Source organism: Eublepharis macularius, chromosome 6, assembly GCF_028583425.1.
Source record: "Eublepharis macularius isolate TG4126 chromosome 6, MPM_Emac_v1.0, whole genome shotgun sequence".
In the NCBI taxonomy this organism is placed as follows: Eukaryota; Metazoa; Chordata; class Lepidosauria; order Squamata; family Eublepharidae; genus Eublepharis; species Eublepharis macularius.
In genome coordinates, this window is record NC_072795.1 from 63,894,906 (window position 1) to 63,916,381 (window position 21,476).

At 46.1% G+C, this 21,476-nt stretch overlaps 1 protein-coding gene across 6 annotated transcripts; it reads left to right on the plus strand.

Moving 5' to 3' along the window:
- Positions 1-15: 15 nt before the first annotated feature.
- On the plus strand, positions 16-21,398 carry HPS1 (HPS1 biogenesis of lysosomal organelles complex 3 subunit 1). 6 transcript variants are annotated; one of them, XM_054982644.1, is made up of 19 exons: positions 16-150; positions 3,593-3,709; positions 6,247-6,384; positions 7,281-7,423; positions 9,849-9,957; positions 10,267-10,427; positions 10,646-10,760; positions 10,992-11,084; positions 11,368-11,437; positions 12,195-12,262; positions 13,351-13,518; positions 13,594-13,773; positions 14,037-14,104; positions 16,522-16,647; positions 17,362-17,426; positions 18,025-18,170; positions 18,318-18,431; positions 18,814-18,896; positions 19,429-21,398. In XM_054982644.1, the coding sequence occupies exons 2-19, from the start codon at positions 3,593-3,595 to the stop codon at positions 19,589-19,591; spliced, it is 2,127 nt and encodes a 708-aa protein (XP_054838619.1). In that variant the 5' UTR covers positions 16-150; the 3' UTR covers positions 19,592-21,398. The 6 variants fall into 6 exon arrangements, with proteins under 6 accessions (XP_054838619.1, XP_054838620.1, XP_054838624.1 ...); XM_054982645.1 differs by having other exon boundaries at positions 10,646-10,748; XM_054982646.1 differs by lacking the exon at positions 16-150 and adding an exon at positions 4,423-4,561 and having other exon boundaries at positions 3,624-3,709.
- The last annotated feature ends 78 nt before the right edge of the window (positions 21,399-21,476 follow it).

Below are 21,476 nucleotides of genomic sequence, written 5' to 3' on the forward strand. Positions count from 1 at the left end.
CTGAGTTCCACCGGGGCTGTCTAGCAGGATCGCCACACTCAACGCCCGGAGTTCCTGCCGGTTGGATGGAAGGCCGAGGGTCGGAGGTGGCAAACCCGGCTGTGACTCGTTCGTGAGCGCGCCCTTGAGGCGTGCCTCGGGAAGGGGAAGGTAGGGCTGCGCGGGCTCGTACAGTACGGGGGGAGCAGGTCAGGAGGAGCCCCAGACCGCGGAGAGGTGGGGTGCAACATCGGGGGGAGCTTCCCGCGCCCTTGCCCCCTCCTCCCGCGAAGACAGTGGCTTTGGCAGAAGTTGGGTTCTCTTGTAGTTGCATCTGTAGGTGTTGGGTCAGCCCTGCCCTCCTCAAGACGAATCTAAAGGAAACATCCAAGCAACCCCAGGTCCTTATATTGCATGCTATGACACGACCCCCCCCCCCCCATCCGCCCGCCCGCCCGGACCGCCTTGATTTCTTTTCGGGTAATACACACAAAATTAATTCCCCTTCCACGGTCCGTGTCCCAAACACGCATTCCACTTGTCACAAGACAGATGGCAGATGCTGTGAGCATGCCTCCCTCTCCTCTCAAATTATTGTGGGGTAAAGTTGCAAAGTTTTGAGGAAAAGGCTGTTAATGGCTGGTCTCTCAATTTCCCCAAAATACCACAAGTGACTGGCAAACTTCCTTGAAGGTGAGGAAGGATGGGTGTGAATTGAGGTGTGGTGTAAAGAGAGTGGATACAGACAAACACTTCTTTCATAATTCTAGAACTTCAAGTGGCAATAGGTTTAGATGAAAGAAAATACTTCACATAATGCATAATGAACTTATTATGGAATTCGCTGCCATAAGATGTGGTCATGGCCATACCTGCCATGTTGTTGATCTATGATTAGATCCCACCAATATCTTAATCTTTAAAAACCAGATGTGGGTATGGCATGAAGAAGAAAATTCTTTTTCTCCCACGCTGCGTGCCCTCCTGTCTTCGCTGTTTTTAGGTACTATAAAGAAGCCCTAACAGTTTGTGTGTGAGCCTTTGGAGGTCTGGCTCTGGGTTTTAGAACTGGGTATGCGTACATGTACAGGGAAGAGGACGGATCATGTCCAGACTCATGGCTGACAATTTCTCTCTTCAATACATTGTTGAGTGACCTTGGGTTTTTTTTTTGCTAAGGCTGCATCCAGACAAAGTAGAGGATGTGGCTGATTTAGTGCTCATCTGTAAATGGGAGAAAAGGGGACCCAAAGATCATTATTTGTAGTTATAAAGAAAGGACAAACTTCAATAATAATAAAAGTTACTCCAGAGCATGGCTACAGTAGCTCACAAGGAACTGTAGCAACCATTGCTGGTTAGGCTGTTCCGTGGCTGTGGATCCTGCTAGTCCTTCTCCTGCCATTGGATTAGGAGCACAATCCCCTTGTGAGATCAGATTGCCTAAGGCGGAAAATCCCCCTCTTGCTTCACTCAGTGTTCTCATTCACACCACAAGAGCAGCCCTCTTGAACTGGGTTTTCTTCCAGTCATTTCTGAACAAGCCTGGCCACTCGTGTCTTGTTTTCTTTGCAGATTGTTTTTTTTTCTTTAACGTGGTACTTGCATGTGGATGCTTTTAGCTTTGAATGCATTTGAATGGTTTAAGACAGGGGTAGGTAGAAAATAGTTAGAGGCTGTTAGTGGACCGCTGCCTGATTTCTAGGGGACCATCTGTTGCAGGGGTAGGCAACCTGAGCAACTGAGATGAGCCCTTAAGCTACTGTCAGCATGTGAGATGGCAACAGGGCATGGCTTATGCTTATCATTACCCCAGTGCTAGCAATGCTGTATTGCCTCAGTTGCTTCTGGGATGTCTGTTCTCACACTTCTCCCTCTCTTTGTTTGCCAGCACACTATAATCACAGGTAGATTTTTTCCCAGCACTTGGGTCAAAAAGGTTGTTTACTTCTGATCTGTTGTCTACTAGGAAGCTTGCCAAGAATGTTGAACTAGGTGGATCTTGCTCTGAAACTAGCATTTCATGTTTGCAAGCAAGAGTGCATACCTAGGGCACTTTACACAGATTTTAAAAAATAGACAATTGAAGTCAGGCACTCTTGTGCATGTGTAGCCTGAAAACGATGAAGATAAGAGAACTTTAATGAAAGCAAAACTGGACATTATAGCCGTTATTTATTTACAGATTTTATATCCTACCTTTGTACCCTCTTCAAGGCCACCAGTTGCAGCTAATAGATTAAAAACCTACATAATAGAAACACATCTTAAAACAACAAACTATTCAAATAATTAATTCCAAGTTAAAATACACATATAATGCAATTGAATACACATACATAAAAACTTTTAAAACAGTGCAGGAAGGAGGGATCACTGAGGCAATGTCAGACAAAACAAAGAAGTCTTCATGTTCTGGCAGAAGACAGCAATAGAAGGGGATGGGTGAGTCTCTCTGGGGAGAGATTTCCAGTTTTGGTGCCACGACCAAAAAGGTCCTCTCCCAGGTTGCCACCTGCCTAACCTCAAAAGGTGAGACTCCCCTTGAAAGTAAAGATGATAGTAGCAGACAGGTAGGATCATAAGGGAGTAGACAGTCCTTCAGGTGTGTTGGTCCCAAGCCATGTAGAGGTCAACACCAGAACCTTAAATTGTGCCTGGAATCAGATTAGGAACCAGCGTAGATGGGCCAAGACTGGAGTGATATGGTCCCTATGACCCATTCCAACACCCTGACTGCAACATTCTGCACCGATTGAAGTTTCTGAACACTTTTCAAAGGCAGCCCCACGTAGAGTGCATTGCGGTAGTCTATTCTAGACATAACCAGGGCATGCACCACAGAGACTAGATGTTTCTTGTCCAGGACATCCGTAATGTGAATAGTTTCCTGATGTTTTTTGTTAAGAGGCTGCCATTATGAATGATGGAATGGTGAGGGAATTGTTTCCTAACTGCCCTTGCTAATTGTCAGCTCAAAATCACCCTCTCTCTGACTGCTCTCCCGTCTAAAGTTATGAGGCCCTGGTATCTTTTTTCTCTGCTGTAGGAAAGAAAATAATTTGGGGCATATGGCAGGAATAGGAAGGTTAAGCAGGAATCCTTCCTACTGCAGCCTCCAAGGCTACATTTTACTAAAGAAAGGGGGAGAAATTCACCCATCTGCTGTGTAATGTCTAATTTGGCCCTCAACTTTTACAAAGGAGCCTGCAAGCCCACGTCTTCCTGGCCATGCACCCCCCCCCTTTCACAAGTAAGCTTCTGGGTGTGCTCAGTTGGCCACCAAGAGAGTCATAAAGTGATCCTGGAGCTCTGCTTTGCTTGCCCTTAACTGTGTTGTACCTGCTGTGCCCTTGGCTACTACATGATGCACCCCCCCCATACACACACCTGCTCTGAGCCTGAAGGAGTGGGCTTCTGTATTAAGATAGTTTCCCCTAACCCAGGAGAATTGGCTCCAGCCTGTTGCCTTGATCCCTAACCACAGTGAAGGTTGAGATCCCCTTTGTTGGCCATCAGAATAAAAGGAAAGGCTGCTTCTTATTGGGGTCCAAGACCTGTATGTTATCCTGGGGTACACTGATGGTATATTAATGTGCCTACGTCCCCACAGATGAAGTGCATCCTGGTTGCCAGTGAGAGTGCAGAAGTTCTGTTCTATTGGGCTGACCCGGATTTCCTTACAAGCTTGCACCAGCGCTTTGGGACCCATGGGCAAAGTGGCGATGAGGTGAGATTTGAAGAAAGGAGGGAGGCCGAAGCGAACCCCCCAGGTAAATGGATGCTGGACCAAACTGACATTGGTGCCATTGTTTTAGGTTTGAGATAGGCTGTTAATTAGGATCCCAAAGTACAGGCTCTTGAAATTATAAAGCAGGCTTGTGGATGATTTGGTAGTTGTGTATAGGCCACACTATAAAGAATCATGGAATCATAGGGTTGGAAGGGACTTCTAGGGTCATCTAGTCCAACCCCCTGCACAATGCAGGAAATTCACAAATACTCCCCCCCCCCCCCGCACACACACCCAGTGACCCTTACTCCATGCCCAGAAGATGGTAAAATACCATTAGGATCCCTCGCTAAACTGGCCTGGGGAAAATTGCTACCTGACCCAAGGTGGCAATCGGCCTGACCCTGGGCATATAAGAAAGGGCCAAGAGAGCTAGGCGCTGATTCCTGATCTCCCTCTCATGATGCACCCAGGTTCACAGAATCAGCATTGCTGTCAGATGGCCATTTAGCCTCTGCTTAAAAACCTCCGAAGAAGGAGAGCCCACCACCTCCCGAGGAAGCCTGTTCCACTGAGGGACTGCTCTTACTGTCAGGAAGTTCTTCCTGGTGTTTAGCTGAAAACTCTTTTGATTTAATTTCAACCCGTTGGTTCTGGTCCAACCTTCTGGGGCAGTGCAAAATAACTCCGCTCCATCCTCTATATGACAGCCCTTCAAGTACTTGAAGATGGTTATCATATCACCCTCAGTTGTCTCCTTGGTCCTATGAGGAAAGATGATGATGATAATCTGTTTCGAACTCCCAACACATGATGTGGCAATCATGGAGGACAAGCTGTGGCTCAGTGGTAAAGTATCTGCTTGGTGAGAAGGTCCCAGGTGTTCAGTCCCTGGCATGTCCAGTTAAAGGAACCAAGTGGGAGGTGATGAAAAAGATGGAGACCATGAAGCACTGCGGCCAGTCTGAGTAAACAATATTGACTTTGATGGACTAAGGGCCTAATTCAGTAAAAAGCAGTTTCATGTTTGTATGTGAGGGGGGCTGCTGTGCTGGGGATGGGAAACAGTGCACACTGCTGTTTCTCTGGTCAGAAATCCCTCCCCCATAGCTTTAAGCCTCAGTAGGGGAAAAGACAACCTGCTACGAGATAGGCCCAAAAGAAACAACAACAGAACACCACTGGTGATCACGTACAGCTCTCAGCTCAAACCAGTTCAGCACATCATTAAAGATTTGCAATTTATGCTGGACAAAGATCCTGTTCTCTTACAAGAATTGGGAGGCAACCCTTTTCTTGTCCACAGACAGTACCCAGTCTTTAAAAATTTCTGATTCACAATAATGTACTTCCTAAAATGGACAGAGACCCTAGAACCAGGGCTTACAGCAAACCAAGATGCCAACTCTGTCCCCATATTCACTTGACAACACAGTCCCTGGACCTAGCAACACCAGTTACGCCATCTTAGATTCATTCACTTGGTCATCTTCCAAAGTTACAAATGCTATGAAGTGTCAGCAATTCCCTTCCACTCTCTACATTGGACAAACAGACCAGTCCTTATGCAAAAGAATAAATGGTCATAAATCTGACATTAAAAATTACAACACTCAAAAACCAGCGGGAGAACATTTTAATCTTCCAGGACATTCCATTGCTGACCTAAAACTAACTGTACTCAAACAAAGCTTTAAGAGCAGATTACTGAACTTGAGTTCATTTGCAAGTTCAGAACAATGGCTGAATAGACACTTAGGAATCTTATCTCACTACAGATGCTAATCTCTGCTCTAATCAAGCTGCATTGTAGTACCTTTACATCCTGACTCCCTTTTTTGCTTCACCCCTCCCACCTCCTGACTGGGATATAAAGGCTGAGGGATCTCCAATTCTCCCTATATATGAAAAAGGGAGCTTTGACTCTTGAAAGCTTATACTCTGAAAATCTTACTGGCCTCCACTGGACTCAAATCCTGCTGAAGTACAAACGTATCTTTCATCGCTAGTGGGGAGTTGGGGAGCCATTTCTGAGTACAGAAATGGTGTGTCGTTTAGGTGGGTAGCTGTGTTGGTCTGCAGTAGAACAGCAGGATTTGAGTCCAGTGGCCCTGTTAAGGGATTTTTAGGCCCCTTTTCATAAAATCTTATTCTGAGCATACATTCAAAGCTAACAGCACACAAAACATGTAAACAAGTAAGATAGGCTTTGCTCCAGTATAAAAATCCTTCCTCTGAAATATTCTGCTTGTCGGTGGGTGAGACAGATCACTGAGCAAAGTATAAACATTTTTTCTTGTTTTGGTTATTCTAATTAAATAATTAAGACTTCAACCTTGAATGCATTCTCCCCCTTAAATCCCCTTTCAGGCACCTTAGAGACCAATAAGATTTTTAGTGTAAGCTTTTGAGAGGGAGGGTACAAAGGGAAGGGTATTAAAGGGAAGGTACAAATATCAGAACCTGGCGAGACACTGGGTGCTACTTTCTTACGGGAGATATCTTTCCCTCTCTCCCTTTTTTACTCCACACAGCTTCCGGCTTTAGAGGACAGCATCAACACGCTCTTTGCCCCTGTGATCATCTCCTGCATGACACTACTTGAGAAACTGGGGGATACCTATACTTGCTTCTCTGCTGAAAATGGCAAACATCTCTATGTGTTGCATATGGTAACTCTCCCCACCTCTCCCCAAAAAGCAGATGAATTGTTTCTGATGGAAGGGATGCACTTTGTGCCATATGCATTAACGAGAAAGTGAACATAGAAGCTAGTGGAGCATTAGTGGGTAGAATGCAGTGTTTGGATGTGGGAGACTCTGGTTGTTACCCAGCCTGGAGCTCTCCTGGTTCATCAGGAAGGTCTCCCTCTCTTTCTGCCTGTCCTGCCTCAAGAGGGTTGCCAAGGCATTGTAAAGCACATTTTACTCTGAAAGTACTGTGGAAATTATTGATTGTTCATAATGATAATATAACATGATACGTTCATTTGTCCCTGCATTCATATACCTAGCCTCTTGTTTCCAGAAATTATTACTACTTGTGACCTGCCCCATGTTAGCTAGAGGCACAGCAAGGCCTCTAGGAAAGACCAGAGAATGTTACTTATATCAGAGTCCTATTTGTGCATGATTAATAGCAAGGAAATGATGTGCCTTGGTTGGCTGTTAGGGGAAGACTGTTTCTGAAGCTCAGCAGAGCTAGTCTTCAATGGAGACTTAGCTGATGGGAGTCTTCATACTGGTATGCATGCCATCTGGGACTCAGATAGGAGCTACTGGTTTAGGGTGTTATGAGGATGTAGAATTCAAGACCTTTGGAACCAGTGTGATCTGGTTGTCAGGTCTGATTGCTGTATGTCCTCCAAAGAAGTGTTTAGGACTGGCCTGCACAACTTGCTGTCCAACCCAGCAACTGTATTGCAGCCCAACATGTAGCTGGAGTTTTGTTTTACTAAAGAGGATTTAAATTAGATTTTGATGTAGTTAGGGTAAGTTAAGTCTGTACTGTTTTGCCTTTTGTCTTCCATTTATTGTTTATGTGACCTTCTTGCATTTAATTTCTTCAGTTTGGTGAGTGCCTGTACATTTCAGTGAATGGTGATGGGTCTGAAAGCGAAGATGACTTGCGCCGAAAACTCTACGTGCTCTGGAGATTGACTGAGGCACATTTTGGCCTGGTCACACTGGACAGCCACCTCATCCGCCGGGAGTGAGTCAGCAGGCCATGCCGGGATCTTACATTTCCTTGTTGTGTGGAGCCCCCCACTCCCCCACCACATCTCGGTTCACACCAGGGGGGAACTGCTTCCCCCAGGCTCCCCTAATACTGAGGCCTCTTTTATATGCACACCGAGCTATACGAGAATAGCTTCTCCATGGCAATACTCTGCTTGCCTTAAGCGAATGTATGTGAGTGCCACAGTTGGGTGGGCGGGGGTGATATCATGGGCCTTTCAGACCCACTTGACACATCAGCAGGTGGGAAGGTGTTGATTTGGTTGGAAAGACCCATCTAGGCCTCCTGGCCCATGCAGCTGCATCCTTTATACGTGCTGCAACTACCTGGGATGTCACCTTGCAGTATTGACTCCTACGTGGTTTGCAGCCTTCGTGAAAAGAAGCTTGAGATGACACAGCCCGCTTCACCTATAATTTTGACAAAGCTGCAGCAGAGAGGGCTATATTTAGCTTGTGCTCTGCTCAGTATTTGTATCCTACTATTTAGGTGGCTTAATGAATGTGACATTCACCTTAAATGTGATTGATATCTGTTGGCAGGGGGAGCATGATGCAAATCAAAACTCTGAAACTAGGGGAAGGGGAATTAATCCACCCCCGCTATGGACACAGCATTTTTCTAATATCCATTCCCTCCCCTTACGTTGTTGTTTGCTCCAAAATTGTTTTTAGCATTTAAAAAATGTGGAGGATCATAGTCACAGGTCCCCTATGTTGTCTCCCCCACTTCTTTGGGGCTAGAGAAGAAGGTACAACATCTGTTTTGCCCACATCATGTCCCTAGTTCAGCCCCTGATATTTCCGTTTAAAGGAGCTCAGGAGGACTTGAGAAAGGCCCTTTCTCTGCTTGAGATCCTGGAGCACAGCTGCCAGTTGGAGTAAATCAGATCTGGCCGCCTGCTTTGAGCGCTGACCCATAGCCACTCCAGAGACCTTCCCAATCTCAGTTAGTTTCTAGGGTATACCCACGCACAAGACATGAATTCCAGACTTCAGTTTAATAAAGTTTATTGATTAAGGAGAGTCTCCACAGAACAAGAAGCACTCTCTTCAGGCAACAAGCAATAAAACAAATTCCTGTTGCTAAATACTAAAACCTCTCTATCTAAACTTAAAAGCTAGTTAACTTAAGTGTCTCTAAGTGGTTTCCATAGTTGCATATCTCACCCATCCATCACGTGGTGAGCCGTCTCTCTTGCACTCAGTCGATCTAGCATAGCAGCATGCTAAGGACGATAGAATAGCACTGCTACTGAACTGGGTGAATTGAGAAGCCATCTTCCTAAGCTTCACTGAGTTACATGTTGTGGCTTTGCTGGCCTTCCTGGCAACACAGGAACCAATCAGGGGCAATCTGTGAATTGGCATTATAGCTGTCAGAAATCTAGGGGGTAAAGTACAGAACTCTCATGCGAACAGTCCCTCAAGATGGAATAGTTAGGGAGTCTGGAACTGGTTCCGCAGGTGTTCTTAATCATCGCTGGTAAATGCATTCCTGTGCTAGACTACAAATCCTTGCAACACTTACAACTTGAACCAAAGTTCAACCATTTCCTCAAAAAACCTAGTCACAAGCTATCAACTTCCATACATGTCTGCCTCTGAAAATGATATGGATACTTCAGCTAGTCCAAAATGCGGCAGCCAGGCTATTTTCTGGGGTGATATACAGGGAGTGTATCACCTTGTGCTGAAAGATCAGTACAGGCTACCGTTTTGTTTCCATACACAATTCAAAGGGCTCACCTTTACAGTCCTAAATGGCTTGGGGCCAGGGTACTCAAAGGATAGCCTCCTCCCATATTGCCCAGTCCACGTGTTAAGATTCCCCTCACAAGCTCTGCTGTAGGTGCCCCGGCCTTCAGAGGGGAGGTAAGAGTTAACCAGAGGCCGGGTTTTTTCAGAGGCAGTATCTTGCTGTGGAATGTCCTTCCCCTTGGGGCTCACCTGGCACCTACAATTCTCACCAAGCAGTTTCTGCTCACCCAGGCCATTTGAATGTATTTTTAGTTTGAACATTTATTTATACTGCCAATTTTATGTGGCTGATTTTATGGCCTATGTTTTAATACTGAGGCTGGATTTTTAATGCTGAATTTCAATTAATAGCTTTTAATGTTTTGTTTTTATTATGTTTTATTTTGTCTTCTTCCTTGGGCAGATTCCCTGGAGAGGAGGCATACATTTTTTCTAAATAAAATAAATGAATAATATCGAGCTAGGTAGACCAATAATCATGACTCTATATAAGACATATATGTTAATTTGCCATGTTGTGACCTGCTTCATGGGGAAAAGGAAAAGCGTTTAAAAATAAATTAAGTAATAAGGTGAGACTCAAGCCTACACTGGACCCTTGACGGGGCCCCACTGATTTGGGCCCTGCTGTTTTGTAGGCTGCGGCCGGTGGACTCTGAGCAGCGGGCTCGTGTCTGGAGACTGTTTCAGAGCCTGCTGGAAACCTATAGCCAGCTGTGCCAGCAGGACCAGAGCTTCCTTGTGGAGGTACAGTGGAGAGGGAGGGGCAGCCTGAGGGATGTGTGTGAGTGCCATGTCGATATCATCGCATTACATGAGTCGGGATGCAAGTTAGGTGTGGCTCAAATTTAAGAGTGAGTGGGGGTACAAGATGGGGGGCCATGTAAACGGATCTTTATCAGATGATGTAAATTTGTGCAGAGGGACTGAGCCATGGAAGGATTTTCTTCCTGTGTCTCAGTAGGATTTGCCTGGGATATGTCTTGGGTCCCAGGGCTTGAGAAGAAGACAGAGCTGTAGGATTTTGGCCTCACCTGCCTCTCCCCCCCCCCTCAGGCTGTGGAGCGACTGATCCATCCGCAGCTGTGTGAACAGTGCATAGAGTTCTTGGAGCGCCAGGTTGTGCAGCACATCAATGGCAGTGTGGAGCGTGCTGGACATGAAGTGGTGCATGCCTTCCTGCTGGTGCACACCAAGCTGCTTGCCTTTTACTCAAGGTAAAGTCCTCTGTCGTCAGCCCAGCTCTTTCCGTGGTATCGGCTCCCCTCCTGCTACTGCAGTGCCCTCCACTTTGTGCCTCCTTGGCCGTTCTCCACCCTGCTGCAGTGCTCTTGCCACACTGAGTGCACTGCCTTTCCTGTGCCCAGGATACCCCTGCCTCCTAATATGCACTTCCCCTTGTGGACGGGGCTTGCTTTATCTTCCTCTGCTGCAGCCGGAATGCCAGTTCCCTGCGGCCTGCTGACTTGCTCACCCTCCTCCTGATTGTGCAGGATCTGTACCCCAGCAGCACTTCTGAGGAGCAAAATGGCCTCCAGGTACCTGCCCAGGTAGGGAGGGGGGGACAAGCTCATGAGGGATTCTGTCGCTGTGGGAAGTCTCTCGGGTGCCCTCTCTGTCGTAAGCAGGGCTAGGGCCATGTAGGAATCTGTGAAGATTGGGAAACAAGGAGGATTCTGTGACCCCTACAGGAGCTGGTTCCCTTGGCTGAGAGGAGCTGGGTGGGAGTCTGTCTGTTTGGATGTCTTTATGATGATGCCCCTCTCCTGCTTTCTGTTCAGCTTTCAGAGGGTAAGCCAAGTCCTCAGCAATCTCATAGCAGCAGGAGTATCCCAGTGAAGAGCCCTTGTCCCAGTGGAGCATCTCAGGAACAGGTGGGGTCTTAGTATTTGCCATCCAGGGCCTTGCTGGAATCAGGGCTTGGCTTCTGGATTCTGATTGTAGGCTGGGTCTCATAGGGCTGACGAGAGGAGAAGGTGGGGTGCAGCGGGACACAGGGCTAAGCTATACAGGATCCATCCTTCGGCAGGGCTGGCTAATCCCACCCTTGCTTTGCCAGATTCTTTCATTGACTCCATTTTGTCAGCTGGGGAGCAGGGCCTCGTTTGGCTGTTGCTAAGCCGGCTCTGTTCTGCACCCCTTTGCACCCTCCCTCAGGTAGCAGATGATGTCTCTATGCCCGAGGAGTTCTACACCCCCAAGGCTTCCCCTAGCCAACAGAGTACTGGTGAGTGGGGAGTCAGTGTGGAGGAGGCTGAGTGGGGGTGGGCAGAGGGAATGCTGGGAAAGGATGAAGGAAGACGAGGAGAGGGCAGGAGAGAGGTTTACTTCTGTGGGTCAGGGAAGGGCAGTTGGAACGGACCTCAGAATGGAGAGAAGGGCTGGAAGAGCAGTTGTTGCTAGTGAGGAGGTAGCTATGTTGTTGTGATCCCTCAATTTTGGAAAGGAGAAGAGCTCAAGTGACTTCAGAGCTGCTTTGTTGGCACTGAGTATTGCCCAAGTATAGTGGGAGAAGAGGTCCATAAGACAAACTACTTTGGACCTGGGACCCACTCTTAGCCCCAAACTGCAACATGGGCCCATGCCTGTCCGCCTTTCCTTCTGTTTTTCTCAATTTTTGTTTTTCTCATCTTGCTTTCTCTGTTCCCCCCTTGTCCCCATCCTTTCTTTGATTGGCTCATTCTCTTTTTCTCCTCTTCAAAGATAATTCCTACAAAAAAAAACGACAAAAGCGGTGGAGTTGCCACTGGTGGGACCTTCCTTAGGCCTGGATGTAACTCAGTTATGGGCCCCGATTCGGCACTTAAAAGCCGGGGCCTTAAGATGCCTGCCAGGAAGACCAAAGCAAGTGTAGATGGCCCCCCTCCCTCTTGAGCTGGGAGGCGCCAGGATCACCTTACTGATGGTCCGTGTCTCTTGATTCTGCTGTTAATTGCTGTCCCTCTCCCCTTCCTGGTGCTGGGGTCATCGGTCTGTCTCTGAAGGGAGTGCTGCCTGGTCTGAGGGTGTGGCTGTGCAGGGCGAGGGAGAGGCGAGTTCTGCTGACGTTCAGGTAAGGGCTTGGGAGGGGCTTCTGGTTCTGCCTCTTCTGCTGTGTCCTTTATTCTCTTCACTGCCACGTCAACAGTTTTCTCTTGCTCACTTTAAGGTCTGGGTGTGTGGGCGATAGTTGCTGCAACTTGCCCCTTAGCCAGATCACCCTGAGCTTAGGCAGCGCTATTTTATTGCCCAGAGTAGTGCTGCCTTACAGTACAAAATCATTATATTAACAACAAGCCGTGCTTCAGGGCCACCTTGTCATCTCTGCAGCTCATCGTCTTGTAATGGATAAGGTCAGAAGAGCTCCCAGAATGCTCACCGTGTATTATGCAGCTTTCCCTGTTACAAATCTTGTGTGTAGCTGAGCTGAGTCAGTGTCCCTTCACAGCCCTGGTGGCTTCTTGCAGGTCTCATCCTTGCAGTCGGCCTGTCTGTGGTCATGTAGTGATCCCAAATGGGGAAACAAATGAAAGCAACTTCCTCAAATTATCAACCATTGTGCAAAATGCTGCAAGAAGCGGTGCAATGAAGAAACTCCTGTGCTGTGGTAAAACTGGCCATTTTGCACAGTAAATACACGCAGTGATGCGTGCACATGAACTTGCTTTCTTTGTGCCTACAGTACCTGGGAGTTTTCCAGAAGCTGTTTATACCTTTTCCAAAGCCATAAATCTGTCACTCATGTATCACCTGGTAGTCTTCATAGCTTTATTAAAACGGCACATGAAGCCTGCTGAAATGAATGTGCAGCCATCATTTCCTGTATTAGGCACATAGGCACATCTTAGCTTGCTAACCTTGAAGCCTGAATGTCAGAAGAAGATGGAGGGGAGAGAATGAGCCCTTTTCAGTTTAAATAATCGGGAGTGGGGGGAATGGGCCTCTGCTCTTTGAGCATAATTCCCTCCCTGCCTTCCATGTCCGATGGTCTCATGAAGTTGTTTCTTAAAAGTGCCAGTAGGTGGCGCTGTTTGATTTCAAGAATGCTCTGATTAAATGAGCAGTCTGCAAAGGGCGAAGATGTTGAAGATACTGGTCCCAATATTCTCTCTTTGGTTAACCAGATTCTGATTCCATGGACATGGCTTGCTTTCTTCCCAGATAGCTGAAGATTCGCTGCAGACACTGATGCCCCCAACATCTGAAGCTACCAACCCACGAAGAATTTTTCTGGATGCTAACTTGAAGGAAGGATATTGCCCCATGATGCCTCACATGATGCATTGCCTACCCCTCTGGCCAGGGATCACACTGGTGCTCCTTACTAAGGTAAGCTGGCTCCATTAGGCAAAACTTTGTATTAACCCTGCCTGGATCTCACTGTGTGCCCTCTCTGTCCCATAGGGCCCCAGTTCCCATGTGGCACTTTCCCTTTATCAGCTGCTGGATGGATTCCTGGTGGTGGAGAAGAAACTAAGAGAGGGGCAGGAGATCGGGCAGCCCCTCCGTTCTTATCCACTCCTGCTGGAGATTCGACATCGAATGGACAAGTTTGTCAAGAAGCTGGGTGGGCAAGAGCCACAGGTGAGAATTGGCTTTGCATAAGCCTTAGGTAGACGAGTATTGGTAAAGCATCCTTCCCTGGGCTGCACCAATAAGAGGGGCTAGTTGATGATGCAATGGCAGGAATGCATAGGATAGTGGTGGAGCTGGCCAAGCAGGGGCTATGGATGAGTGTCTGCTTTCAAGGAGTTCAGGCAATAGTCTCCCCGCATAGGAACAAGGCATACAAAGCCTTGGGAGACCATGCAGCCCTTTGGAGCTCTCTCTGTCTGTGTCTCTCTCAGTTGCAGAATGCCTGGCTGGAATTTAAGAACAGGATTTTTTCTCGAAGTGAGGCTTTGAATCACTGCGAGTGAGTATCGGAGGGGGAGAAGCTGGAATACTGGCTGGGGTCAGAACTGATGTTGGGGACTGGTCAGGGTGGGGGGGAGATGTAAGACTGCGATGGTGTTTCTTATCATGCGTTATTTTGAAGACAGAGGGAGTATTTTGAAGTGTATGAAACAGAAGGGCCTTTAGCACAGTGAAAGATGCATTCTAGGAGGAAGAAGTTGCAGCAGTGAGTCTCTTGTCAACCATGATCCGGAAAAGCAAAAACACTGAATGAGAATTGGAGCTGATTTACAGAAAATGCACAAGGCACTGCCCTCCTGAGGTGATGTTCTGTAATAGTGCATAGTTGAAAGTTCTCCTGAGTATGTAGAAGCAGACAAATCTATACTTCTATACATAGAAAACAGTGCCTCGGGGAGAAGGCTTGGTTAGAACTCCTCTCTCAAACATGCTAATGGTAACATCTGGAAACAGAAGTATGGTCTTGGCTAGTAGAAGCAAGGCTGGAAACATAGTTTCAGGTGTTGTGTGTATGTAAACAAGAGGGCTTGAGGACAATCCGAGAGATGATGATGTGGATGGGAGCAGAAAAGGTAGACATCTACTATATCTACCTGAAAGGGAGATGACTCTGAATATAAGATGATTCTCCCTAAAAAAAGTTGGTCTACACATTTTTCTTTCTGTATGTAACTGTATGTGAACTTAAGATTATTTTTCTTGATGGCACATGTGGAAAACAAAACCTAATCTTCCTTTCAAGTAAACAGGAATATTTGCTCTGAGACTTGAAAGGAACTACCACCTGAGTGGATTTAACAGCCATCACAGCTTGAGAACCCTTAATGCAAAGTAACCCTGTGTATCATATGAAGAGAATACGCTGACTGAGTCTGGGAACAGGTAAACTTTATTGGAATGGAGGGCCTGCTTCCACATGAGGCGTCAAATCATTTTTTTCTTAGTGAGCTTGGAGAAAAATGGTTCCATACATTGGCAGTAGAAGCCAGTGCTCAGTGGCTGGCAAATGTGACATCTCACCTTCCTCTTCCCCCATCCTTGAAGCATTTTGTAGCTTTGTAAAAAAATGTATTTTGCTGTTAATAAAAAAGCAAAGTAATAGATGAACAGTTAACCAAGTAAACATACAAATTGCACTTTAAACAGTAACAAAGTTGTCCACTTGCTTAAAGCATTGGGAAAGGGGTATAAACTGGCCACTAATAATTGTTTACCTTACTGTAAATATATCTGTTATTGTCTTGCCTTTGCAAGGCAAATGGATGATTTTCTCTACAGGACAATCAAAACAGCAACCTCTTTTTTCAGCGTTGCATCTGATGTCAGCTTAAACCACAGTAGCAGTGGCACTGCTGACTCTGAATCCTGCTGTCCTAGAGGAGAGGGAGGCCCCATTCAGATGTTACTCCTTGCGAGCTGCTGCTTCTAATGCTCATGTGCTCCCTCACACCTCCCCATCTCATGGCCAAAAGTGCCGTTGAATCAGACTCCCACTTGCTTTAATGTCCAAACACAGGCGTCTGGAACTGGACTTTATTACCTCATCACAAACTAGGATTCTAAAACTGGGATGAAACCAAAGCTTAGAATCCTCTCTTATGGGGGAGGAAACACATTCCGGTGTGCCCAAGTGCAAGTGCTCAGATGTCATAGCAAGCTGGAATTCAATTTAAGGGTCCCTAAGCTGTTGCTCTTGGCTCCTTGCATTTCTGTTGCTGTCCACATATGAGGGACACGAGTATGTGAGAGTGTCTGAAAGCTGTGTTTATGGCCATCCTCAACAGAAGTTTTTCATGGCATCTGAATGAAGCCAGAGATTGGGCCTGGGCTGTTAGAATTAAGTTGGCCAACTCTTTTTTTTTTTTAAATTATGGTAGCGGTTATATGGTAGTCATAAAGTCATGGAATATATACGTCTTTAATTAGCATTGTAGGAACAAGTTAGGATACATATTGTGGTAATTAGACTTGCTTAGTCAAACATACTTTTCTAAATGGCATGAAGGAGCTGCTGTCAGTCATCCTAGCCTCTGTATCTTGATCTCTGGCTTCCAGTAGGCACAGGATTTTTTATGTGGGGGAGCATTAAACCCTGTACTCTGCTATACATTGTGAGACTGACAGTGCAATCTTAAGCAGAGTTGTACCCTTCTAAGTCCACTGAATGGTTTTAGAAGGGTGTGATTCTGCTTGAAGATTGTACTATGAGTTTATCTAAACTACAATTTTAGACTGATTTGCTACCAGTTTGTCATAGCTTTCCTCTGACAGAGTTGGATGAAGCTGCTGAGAATACTCTGTTTAACCAACACTGTGGTCCATGGGGGGAAATGAAGTGATGGACGTAGCCTTTGTAGAGAATAATAACTCATGCTCAGGGGTCCTGGAGGTAAGTTAATCTCTGTATTGGTGTAGGATTCTGCAGGCATTTTGCAGCATCAGGCGGCAGCTCTGTGCGGTGTATCGGCTTCTCTTTCTTGGATCCTCAGGAGCCCATGGCCTGCCTCAGAGCATGCTGGACCGAGCACAGCAGTTCACACAGTAAGTGAGGTAGAACATGGTGGCAGGAATACAGGGATGAAGGCCATAGGTCTTAGTGGCTTTGTGTTTGGAGGGGCTGGGCCATGGGTCATAATAATAACTGAACTTATATGCTGCTCTTCTAGAAAGATTAGTGCCTCACCCAGAGCTGTGAACATAGTGTTATTATTATCCCCACAATACAGCTGAGGAGCTTGGGCTAAGAGGAGTGTCTTACTCAAGGCCCCCTACTGAGCTTATGGCAGCAATGGGATTTGAACCAGTAGAGTGCTGATTCGCAGCCGAACCACTTAACCACTGTGCTACAGCAGTGTCATGCTCTGAATGTCCCATAAGACTACCTTATCTCCAGCACACTTCTCTTCTAGTTTGAAATAACTGCAGTCTGCACCCCCATGACTGCCCAGTATCCCTTGTAGTTGTCCTGATTCTCTGCTCAAATACCCATCTTTTCCCTACCTCTGGCACTTCCAGGCTTGGGTAGATATGTTTTGAGTTCTCTCAGTAGTACTTGGCTCTCCTCTCCTGTAATAACCCATTTCTGCTTTCCCCATGAGTGGAGTGATGGGCACTGAAAGGCATGCCCCCTTGCTGCATTCTGAAGGAGGAGTTGCACATTCCCATTAGGAAACTTTTGCTGCGGGAGCAGGAAGGCATGTGCACATTACACTGCGGTTCCATGAATGTCTTGCTTGTTCATTCACTTGTTGGCAGGGACAAGCTTCGAGACTGGAAGGATTTCCTACTGGTGAAGAGCAAGCGTAACGTCACAGTGGTGTCATATCCTTTCATGCCTCCCATTCCCCCATGCTGGTTGGTGAAAGCAAACATACTGCAAGGAAATGGAAACTCTCTGGGGGAGAACTTTCAGGCTTTGGAGGACTGAGGCACTGCAGGGCAATGTTTGGGAGCAGGCACTAGAGAGCTTTCAAGGACAAGCTACCTTTAGGAGAAGAAACATAACTTTGGCCACATCCATGGAAAGTTGTAGCAGTTCATTCCACTCTGCTACCTTGGTGGATTGCACTGGGTGTGGCAGGTAGGTGGACAGTTTTGCTAAGAACAGAGCCAAGGAAGCTCAGTCTCCAGCATGTTGGAAGATTCTCCCATCATAGCAAGAGGAACCTGTATGCTTGTACTGTGTTCTCACGTACCCTTGTCCTTAGGCAAATATTAGGATCTCAGGAGGACAAGGATGTTGCTCACTTAACTCAGTGCTGGAGGGAGGAGAGGGCTTTTGATTCTAAAGGCTCCTCAAAAAGTTTAAGGTTGCCATAGAGGGAAGGAGTAGGGGCTAGTTTTAGGGTTCTCCAAGTACCAAAGCGAGAAGGAGAAACACTCTTGCTGCCAACCAGCCCCTTAACCTGCTTCCATCTACATATCTGGAGGATTTCCCAGGTCTTGTGCATTTTATCTACGTGGACCGGACAGTGGGGCAGATGGTGGCACCGTCACTTGGCGTGGCTGAGGACTCTGCTTTTGAGCTAGGCAAGGGGCCTCTCCCTGCATTTATTAAGGACAAGGTAATGTTCCTGAGCCCATATGGAGCTTCTTTTCCTTCCCTTTGCTTGCTTAGTAGGATGTTTTGATTATAGGAGGGAATTTGAGGGTGAGCTGGCTCTGATAGGGGTCCCAGTGTTGCTTTCTCTTCCCCCTTGCCCCCCTTCCAGGTGTGGTCACTGATGGCATTGTCTCGAAGCTACTTGCAGAAGGGCTACACCATGGTGACGCTGCGGGATGGAGACTACTATTGCACCTACTTCCTTTGGTTTGAGAATGAGCTGGTATGTAGAGCGGAAAGGAAATGGGCTGCTTAGGTGGTTAAGCCAGAGTAGTGCCTAGGGTGCAGATTCTGAAGGCAGGGATCGTACTCCCCGCTGCTCTCTAAAGGTTACCAGGTGGCTCTGGCCAGGTCACTGTGAGTATGACTTACCTCAGCCAGTTAGTTTGAGCCAGAAGTGCTGCTTTGCCCTTCTTGGAAGAACCACAGAATACAAGTATAGCATATAAATAGTGACAACTGATATGATGGAAATAGCAGGGGCTGAATGCTCAAGCCTGTAAGCTACCTGAGAATGCACGTGCATGCGCACGAATTGCAGTCCTTGTGTCGGGCTTCTGCCAGCCTCTTTTGGCCAGCTTCTTACCGCTGCCGTGTCCCTACAGGGCTGCAAACTGGAGGTAACGGAAGTGCCGGTGCTTTCTGATGATTCAGCCCCCATTGGGACACTGGCAGGTGACTACTACAGGTGAGCAAGAACCCAGCTCAATAGATAACATTTGGTGGAGGGACTTGGGCCAGAGACATCTATGAGGCTGGAGGGGAAGAGGGAAGCTCATAATGCCACCATTACCTCACCACATGGGATAGTTCTACAAGGTGTTGCCGCTAATCTCATTTAATGAAGATTTCTTTAATTATGTTTGTTCCATGATCAAAGAAACTGTATTAGTCTCTGGTTTACCATCATCTGAATTGTGGGGTGGGGGTGGGGGTGAGGGGGGTGGAACACCAGTAGCCTTTAACCTGCCTAAACTTAAATGCACACACCTCAGCAGTTTCTGCCGTGTTGTCTAATGACCGGAGGTGCATTCTTTTTGGCTTCTGCTGGCTGGACCAGTGCAGCTCTGTAAAACTTTCCGTATTCTAGCCATAACTTTATATTGGGGTGGAGAGAATTTTTATACTAATCTTGTGAAGAATGACAACAGAGGTAGTATTTATCTATCCAATTTACATGTATGTCATAAAGCATTTGCTAACCCCTTGCTCCCGTGCAGGAAGCTTATCCGTTACTACAGCAAGAGTCATATAGGTGAAGTGGTGAAGTGCTATGAGCTGCTGACCATCCATCTGGGCATCATGCCTACAGAGCTTGTGATCCAGCAGGGATGTGACTTAGCACGGCAACTCTGGGAGCCAACCCGCATCCCCCTTCTTTAAAGGCCTTGGTTGTTGCTCCACTGTGCTCTGGACCTCAGGTCTGGGCTTTCCCTGCACATCCATTCGGCAGAACGGGCAGACCAATCTGTTCTCCATCCCTGCTGTAAAGAATTGGATACTCTTGCTGTGGAGGGCGATAGCTTGACCCTGCACATTGAAACCATTGGGACCAAATTGCTTTTGCGGCAATACTGACTTGGCCTGGGGACTGTGTGTGAAATCATCTTCTCCTTGTGCATACGTTAAGACATCCTCCTCCATCTGTATGAGCTGAAATAATGGTCTGTCTGTCCTATCTGTTGCAATCAGCTGCACTGAAGCGGCAAGGAATCGCCATGAGCTCGGCTTTTCTTGTGATCATGAAAGGGTTTGTGGGACTAGACTTTGAGAGCTGGTCTCTGGCTAGACTTGGGCAATATCAGGCTTGCCTTGCCTCTGGGTGTTGGTTGCTTTTAAGGAGTCTCATCTGCTCACAGTGGATGAGGAGTCTGTGGCCGCAACATTAAAACCCCTCAACTATTGAAACTTTTAAGAGTCGTAACTGAGTGATCCTGTAGGCTTGAACCCTTCCAAATAATGTAGAAAGATGTGATCCTGAAATAAAACAGGAAGGAACAGGAGAGCACTTCAGACTTTTCCAGAAATTGGTTTTGTGCATATACTTCCTATGGTGAAGCAGCACACAGCTCATTCATTTCAGGTAATGTGCCTATGGAAAGCAGCCTTGTAACATGCTTACTTATGGGCACAGTTAGAAGCACTCACGTGTACCAGAATTCCTGAACTGGGTGTACACATGCTGAGCTACCCCCAGTAGTAAGGGATGTCTGTTAAAATAAGCATGTGTTGATTAAAAAATTAAAACAATGGTTCCAGGAACTTATAAAATCAGTAACTTTTTTAAAAATGGAATAAGTTAAATGTTTCATGAGCGCGCTGAATAATAACCATTAAATTGAATTGCTATTTTATTTTGGCACTCTATTTCCATAAAAAATTCACTGTTAAAAATAGGTCCTTTTAATCTTGGGAAAGAAGAAGTATAGATTATAAAATTTTGCAAAGAATAACAGGGTATTTATATACACTTGCATTAAATATACATATTCCAATGTATATTTATGTTATAAAGCATCACAAAAGCTATAATGTAATAAAATTGTGGGGAGTAATTAAGATTCACACTCAGTTTCAAAAAAGAAACAGCAGGCTATATCTTTTGCAAGCTCTATTGTGAATCAGGAAACCATCTAGTGGCAACTCTGTACCCAAGGACAGTGCTTGGGACTCTTTAAGAGAGGGCAAGCAGATACATTTGGGCATGTGATCATATTGGGCAATAGAGGTTCAAAACACTATTTAACCCCACTATTTAAATCAGCCACCTTAAGAAAATGGGTAAGGAACAACTGAAAACTCTAGTAGGTAGAAAGAAGAAAATATTGCAGAAAAACTGTTAAAGTAATATGTACAGTTAGGTTCAGAGATGAAAGAAACAAGGAGCAGAAAGACAGGGTGGGCAGTAAATAGGTTGTTGGACCTCAAATCACCCCCCTCAGCTCTGAAACTCACCGGGCAACACCGGGCCAATCGTTCTCTCTCAGCCCAGTCTACATCACAGAGATGTTTGGATAAAAAAACTGATGTGAGCAGTCATGAGTTTCTTGGCAGAAGGATGGGATGTAAATATAATGCAATAAATAAATAAATGGAAGTACTATAATTTTACTATATAATATGATATACTGTATGATACAAAATGCTGTTACTTTTAATATGAATTACTGTTGTATACGTTTATATGTTAATAAACATATATAGTACCTAGGAGTTCCTGCATTTTTTTTACAATAAAATTGTTACTAATCATCTTCAGCATAAAAAG

Coding starts and splice junctions, on each gene's coding strand:
- HPS1 (XM_054982644.1), top strand. CDS start 3,593: ATGAAGTGCATCCTGGTTGCCAGTGAGAGTGCAGAAGTTCTGTTCTAT. Junction 9,958..10,266: donor ACCAGAGCTTCCTTGTGGAG/GTACAGTGGAGA, acceptor CCCCCCCCTCAG/GCTGTGGAGCGACTGATCCA. Junction 11,085..11,367: donor GTGGAGCATCTCAGGAACAG/GTGGGGTCTTAG, acceptor ACCCTCCCTCAG/GTAGCAGATGATGTCTCTAT.